Genomic DNA, 7,530 nt, shown 5'->3' with positions numbered 1-7,530 from the left:
GGGGTGGTTGAAGTCCCCCATGAGGACCAGGGCTTGTGAGCGTGAGGCTGCTCCTATCTGTCTATAGAGGGCCTCATCCATTTGGTCTTCCTGGTCAGGCAGCCTGTAGCAGACCCTCACCATAATGTCACCTGTCCCTGCCTTCCCTTTAATCCTGACCCACAAGCTCTCTGTCGGCTCCTCATCCATCTCCAGGCAGAGCTCCATGCGCTCCAGCTGGTCACTGACAGAGGGTCACACCCCCTCCTCGTCTCCCCTGCCTGTCCTTCCTAAAGAGCCTGTATCCCTCCATCCCAACACTCCAATCATAGGAGCCATCCCACCACGTCTCCGTGATGCCAATAAGGTCGTAGCCCTGCAGGCGTGCGCACGTCTCTAACTGCTCTTGTTTATTCCCCATGCTACGTGCGTTTGCATAGAGGCATTTAAGTTGGGCCCCCGATGAAGCTGTCTTACTGGCTGTTTACCTCTGTTACTGCTAGTGGTCTGTTGTTCCCTGTGTTCAGCATGGGACTGAAACGTCAGTGTAGCTGGAACCCATAATTTTCCTGTTCCTACAGAACAAACAGCACCCATGGGCATTGGGGAGGCTTTGTAAAGAGAGTCTGAAGTTGTGAATCCCTGTTGTTTCTCCCAAATACAACAAAAAATTTCTTGCATGCTGCTGTATTACTTTTTCCATTTCCTGTTTCACTGTTTTTGTAGCATCATAAATTTGCAGAACTGAGTGTATGAACAGTAACAAATTCTTAGTTTTTCCTTAGAACCAAATAAATCGCTTTGTGTTTTGCAAATGGATCTTGGTGGGGACAAGGTAGAGGGAGGCACTACACAATTCAAGAGTGCTTTTGGGGCCACCAGGAATGAAAGAAAATGCCATTTGAGTATGTCACTGTGACAGGTTTTAGTCTAATGATTTATTTCCTAGAGATCTGTGCCAGGTGTTACGGGGTAGGTTTTGGCTTGTATGTATTTTTTGATACATTTTTTCTGTTGCATTTTTCAGGAGTTATATCCTGCATTTTGCATTCACAATGGAGGATCTGATTTAGACAGGCTACCTACTGCCAGTACCTGCATGAACTTGCTGAAGCTTCCCGAGTTTTATGACGAAAATCTTATGCGAAGCAAGCTTCTTTATGCCATTGAATGTGCTGCTGGATTTGAATTAAGCTGAGTCGAACTGATGCTTATCTGGATGATCTGCAGAGGAACTAACCAGTGCCTACTCCATAAGCAGCACCCATGCCCAAGCAGTTTTAAGGGAATTCTGTCTAGATTTCTGCAGCTCTTGTGTCTTGTCAAATGCCCTCAAATAGGTTTCATTTTTAAACACGATTTCTTAGTTAGCTTTCATTAATTAATATTACATTGACACTGCTTTATGATTCAAAACATTGAATGCCGTGTGCAGTGTGGCTGTTCTCTGTGTTTATGCGAAGAAAGAGCACATTTAAAGAACAGTGACATCTCAGTGAAATTAACCAAAGATGAAGCTTTGGCTTTGTGCTGTTCAAACATAAATAATTTCACAAACTGGCAATGAAGTTGTGTACCATGCAGCGCATTGGGATGAGACAGGGCTAACATCCTGTAATTAATCTTGTAGATGGAAGTGAAGCAGATGTTTGCAGATATCCCAGAACTGAGAGGATGAAAATGCACATTACCGATAACCTAACATCTTTACTTACGTTGTAGAATTGTTTACAAATCATAGTTGTTGCAGAACTGATTTTGGTTTATACTACCTTCCCTCAAGATGGTAGGCACTGAGATAAAACGTTTATAATATTCCATTTGTGCTTTCTGAAATACCTTGGAGAAATCGGATTCGCATTATTTTGCGTTCAACTTTTTTGGCTGTGTCATTATCACTTGAACACTGTTGTGAATGGATGTGACTATCCATGTTTTCTGTGTTCTGTTTCTGTCTTTTGTGCCTGTACAGATTTTTTGTTTTTTAAAAAATGTATCAGACTCCTATTGCATACGCAGTACATACAAAAGTCATCACTTTGGAAAAATATACATGTAACAACTATTAAAATTATTTGAACCAAAGTTATCAGGCTTTATCTTTTATATTTGAAGCCTGTGGTGTTCACGTTCCTTTTCCCTATCATTTCTTTCCATCTTAAATACCATATCTGTGCCGTAAACCCTAGTCAAATTCATTATTTTTTTTGTGATTAAACAGCTTTTATATCCATCTGCCTGCAGTACTTCTGCTAAGAAAAGTAGGTGGGAATATGCTGCTTAATATAACTTGGTATCTGGGAAAAAACTTGCTTTCAAATGGAAGGAACTGATCCTCTAGTAGTAGGCACATCGCTGGGTATCCGTATGCAAACTGCGGTCCATTTAAAAAAGGAATTATAGTTCAAACTGTAAGATTCATAAGTGCATCCCTCTGAACTTTCGTTTTATATTTTAAATCATGAAAATTTACAATCAAATTTGTATTCATCTCTTATGCAAAAAAATATTTTGCTGTTACTGGAAACTGTTGGATTTCATATTTAATAAGCAGTAACCAGCAATATCCTTCTAAATGTGGGGAAACTGAGTGATTTTAAGATGTTTACTAGTAATCATATAAAAATGTATAATTTCTTAATTTGGGTAATAAATGAAGTGTTAAAATACTATTTGTAGTCTTGATGTACAGAAAATAAAACGATTGGTTTTCTTTTTGGTTTTGCTTTAGGCTTTTTATTTATGTTAAATGTTACATACCCAACCTGTTCTTTATCCCAAAATTATTTTCTTGTATATTTTTCTACATAAATTATGGATCTTGTAAAGAAGTTGAAAAAGAGATCAGTAATAGTGGAACTGCCTCCTCCTAATTGCAAAACCTGAACACTTCTTTTAGATAGCATTATTTATTTTAGAACCTAATGCTTTAAATATTTTGAAATTATTTTTCAATTCCATTATTTTGCTACACTGGGTAGTGTTATCTGTATTTTGTAAAATTAAATTTAAATTTTCTATTAAATATTCATATTTTGACGATTGTGTTGGAGTCATGCCAAGTAATCATGACTGGTAATGTACGCTTTCTGCTTTTGTAAAAGGAGACGGTGCACACTATTCCTGTCTGTTACCATGAACGCAAGTTCAACAGAGAGAGTAGGCTGGGGGGAAGTGTGCGTTGCAGATAGGTGTAGTCATGTAATTGCAAGAATCACACAGCTGCAGAAAACTTCAGTAGAGAATTTGAGTTTGCTGAAAATACTCTGACTTTTTATGTCTTCAGTATGTAGTGATCAAACAGTGATCTTGTTTTGTTTATTCTGTACATTAAGTACGAAATTCTGACGTACTCGAGTCAGTGGGATCGTAGCCTTGATTTCATTCTGCAGGTAGTCAGTTGAAAATCTGTGATGCAACAGCTTACACTGCCTTCAGTATCCAGACTGCAATAAGAAGAGGGTAGGGCTTTCCTTTGGCAACGGGTCCTTTCAATTCTGACTGTCAACTGTTTTCGTATAGTCAGGACGAAGCACGAGTCCCTGCTTTTCAATGATCTGTTGCTGGATATTTTAAGGAACGGGAGATAAAGGTATGAGGAGTAATACAGATGTAGTCAGTCCTGTCCTGAGGAGCTGGGTGGTCTAAATGATCTCTTGTAGCTCTTACGCAGCAAGAATTGTTTATATATGAAAACGGATTTTCTGTTTTCTAAAAGAAGAGCGAACTCTCTCCCAGTTGTGATGCTCCCAGAGTTTAGGTAGGCAGAGGCAGGAAGCACTTTGCATGCAAGTAACCTGAAATATTATTGTAGATTTTGATAATCAGAATTATAGCAGTAATAATTATGGGTTTGGAGTTGTTTTCTGTGCAAGACAACCCTTCCTTAAAGTCAGCTTCTGTACTTCAGTGTTTTGTCCTCCTAGTTCAGTACTTGCTTTTGAAAAATGACAGCATTTTCTGCTTGGTTTTCATTTTCAAATAATCTTTGTTTTATTTTGTAACCTGTTCTAAAAACATTTTTGTCAAGCTTTATCTTTATGAGGGAAGAGGTCACAATTTCTTCATCTCTCCAAAGTTAAAAGGCATAAAAGCGGAATAAAAAAATATAATTAGCACTTGGTCTGTTTATCTAGTGAGAATTTTTCCAGATGTGGGTTTAGTCCTACTAGCTGGATTTAAAAAAAAAAAACCAATACAACAACAAAGCTAAGGAAAACAGAAATGATTGGCCTTGTTGCTTAATCTCAGTTGTCTTCCATCATGGTCCTGAAAGCCAGACTTGTCTAAATTTCACAAAACTCACTTCTGATTTCTAGCGAGAACTCATGTCTACAAAAGAGGAAAGATTTAGCTCCAGTTTCATGCATAAACACTGAGCTGACAGAAGTTCGATTTGAACAACAAGGATATCTTCAGTTATTTTTGTGTGGGGTGCTCCATAATTAAAAAAAAGAGCTTCCTGATGCTATTAGTAGCAATGTGGACAGTTTTTTTGGCATCACTTGAGTAATCTAGTACAAACATCCTAATTTGATCTATAAAGGGGTTTGGAATTCAAAGAAGACACTTTAAGGAGTGCAGTGAGCTCATGCTAAATTTCAGTTTAAACCAAAAACTATTTGTTAAATGCCAGTGAGACAGCACATACTCTTTTCACCGGAAGTGTGCGTTGCAGATAGGTGTAGTCATGTAATTGCAAGAATCACACAGCTGCAGAAAACTTCAGTAGAGAATTTGAGTTTGCTGAAAATACTCTGACTTTTTATGTCTTCAGTATGTAGTGATCAAACAGTGATCTTGTTTTGTTTATTCTGTACATTAAGTACGAAATTCTGACGTACTCGAGTCAGTGGGATCGTAGCCTTGATTTCATTCTGCAGGTAGTCAGTTGAAAATCTGTGATGCAACAGCTTACACTGCCTTCAGTATCCAGACTGCAATAAGAAGAGGGTAGGGCTTTCCTTTGGCAACGGGTCCTTTCAATTCTGACTGTCAACTGTTTTCGTATAGTCAGGACGAAGCACGAGTCCCTGCTTTTCAATGATCTGTTGCTGGATATTTTAAGGAACGGGAGATAAAGGTATGAGGAGTAATACAGATGTAGTCAGTCCTGTCCTGAGGAGCTGGGTGGTCTAAATGATCTCTTGTAGCTCTTACGCAGCAAGAATTGTTTATATATGAAAACGGATTTTCTGTTTTCTAAAAGAAGAGCGAACTCTCTCCCAGTTGTGATGCTCCCAGAGTTTAGGTAGGCAGAGGCAGGAAGCACTTTGCATGCAAGTAACCTGAAATATTATTGTAGATTTTGATAATCAGAATTATAGCAGTAATAATTATGGGTTTGGAGTTGTTTTCTGTGCAAGACAACCCTTCCTTAAAGTCAGCTTCTGTACTTCAGTGTTTTGTCCTCCTAGTTCAGTACTTGCTTTTGAAAAATGACAGCATTTTCTGCTTGGTTTTCATTTTCAAATAATCTTTGTTTTATTTTGTAACCTGTTCTAAAAACATTTTTGTCAAGCTTTATCTTTATGAGGGAAGAGGTCACAATTTCTTCATCTCTCCAAAGTTAAAAGGCATAAAAGCGGAATAAAAAAATATAATTAGCACTTGGTCTGTTTATCTAGTGAGAATTTTTCCAGATGTGGGTTTAGTCCTACTAGCTGGATTTAAAAAAAAAAAACCAATTCTTTATGAGGGAAGAGGTCACAATTTCTTCATCTCTCCAAAGTTAAAAGGCATAAAAGCGGAATAAAAAAATATAATTAGCACTTGGTCTGTTTATCTAGTGAGAATTTTTCCAGATGTGGGTTTAGTCCTACTAGCTGGATTTAAAAAAAAAAAACCAATACAACAACAAAGCTAAGGAAAACAGAAATGATTGGCCTTGTTGCTTAATCTCAGTTGTCTTCCATCATGGTCCTGAAAGCCAGACTTGTCTAAATTTCACAAAACTCACTTCTGATTTCTAGCGAGAACTCATGTCTACAAAAGAGGAAAGATTTAGCTCCAGTTTCATGCATAAACACTGAGCTGACAGAAGTTCGATTTGAACAACAAGGATATCTTCAGTTATTTTTGTGTGGGGTGCTCCATAATTAAAAAAAAGAGCTTCCTGATGCTATTAGTAGCAATGTGGACAGTTTTTTTGGCATCACTTGAGTAATCTAGTACAAACATCCTAATTTGATCTATAAAGGGGTTTGGAATTCAAAGAAGACACTTTAAGGAGTGCAGTGAGCTCATGCTAAATTTCAGTTTAAACCAAAAACTATTTGTTAAATGCCAGTGAGACAGCACATACTCTTTTCACCCCTGAAAAATAGTACAGCACAGAAACAAAAAGGAAAAAACAAGAGAGCTGTTCTTGGAACGTTTTGTTGGAGCTGTAATTTTTTTGGTATTTATAATTATATGCAAAAACTTTAAAACATTTGCTCATATACATGAATCTGTGTTAATAATGGTTTGTGATGTAAATGCTTGTTACTGTTTTTTTTCATGATGCTTTGCCTGTCAGTGAAGGAGAAACAAAATGAACATGGTCTGTAAAACTGATCAGGATATCTATATTTTTATCGACCTCTGCTTTTGTGAATAAAATAATTTGAGTTTTCTTGAAACTTCGCAGAAACACTCTTTTCTTTCATTTTTTTTCAGTAAATTTGGCATTCTCTTGCTAAAGATTGATAGCACTGAATAGATTCTAAAAGGGAAGCTACTATTAACTGTTCATTGGTCTTGAAGTTACTACTGTTGGAACAGGCTGCCCAGGGAAGCGGTTGGGTCACCGTGCCTGGAGGTATTTAAAAGACGTGTAGATGTGGTGCTTAGGGACATGGTTTAGTGGTGGACTTGGCAGTGCTAGGTTAACGGTTGGAGTCGATGATCTTAAAAGTCTTTTCCAACCTAAATGATTCTGTGATTTTACTGCTTCAGGATGATTTGCGACTTCAGTTTTTGAGCTGTGAAGTTCCCACTCTGTCAGTCAAACTGCAACTATAAGGTTTAGCTTTGTTTCAGTGTGTCTTTCAAACAACGTAGCTGAGATCACCTGATGTGCTTTGAAAAAACTTCAGAATCTTTGTAAAGAACAAAACTCTCTCTTTGGATAAAAATACGAGAAGCTATAATTCATAGTGAAGAATGCTACTCTGTCAGCAAACATGTACAAAAACATCTCTTTCAGCTGTTTCTGGAATTTTAGCACATATGTGGGCCCCTCTGAAGGTGTAATTTAATTTTTATCTCCTTTGATAATTACATTTATCTGCTTCTCTTTGCTTTTCTGTTATTTCCATTGCTAAATACACATTTAGTTCCATGATAGCATTTATGAAGGTAGTGTTGTGCATGTTTATTTTGAAATACTTACAAATAGCACCATATATGCTTCAGCTTATCTGCCACTAAATATGTGGTAAACAGAAAATTACAGAAAACTCCTCTTGTAGGGCACTTCATAATTCATAGTGCGAACAGAACACAAATGCTCAGATACCTTGCCTGTTTTTCAGTATGTATCTGGTAGCCTGGAAAGCTCATAAAATT

At 37.4% G+C, this 7,530-nt stretch overlaps 1 protein-coding gene across 1 annotated transcript in view; it reads left to right on the top strand.

Moving 5' to 3' along the window:
• UBE3C (ubiquitin protein ligase E3C) overlaps positions 1-2,693 on the top strand; it is an 83,003-nt gene extending 80,310 nt beyond the window's left edge. Inside the window, exon 23 of the mRNA XM_009329889.1 lies at positions 1,007-2,693. Within this exon, the coding sequence (XP_009328164.1) occupies positions 1,007-1,177 (171 nt within the window). The 3' untranslated portion in view covers positions 1,178-2,693. The remainder of the gene's footprint in view (positions 1-1,006) is intronic.
• Positions 2,694-7,530: the final 4,837 nt, after the last annotated feature.

Source organism: Pygoscelis adeliae, unplaced genomic scaffold, assembly GCF_000699105.1.
Source record: "Pygoscelis adeliae isolate BGI_AS28 unplaced genomic scaffold, ASM69910v1 Scaffold238, whole genome shotgun sequence".
Taxonomy (NCBI): Eukaryota; Metazoa; Chordata; class Aves; order Sphenisciformes; family Spheniscidae; genus Pygoscelis; species Pygoscelis adeliae.
This window is presented reverse-complemented; position numbering and strand designations above follow the sequence as displayed.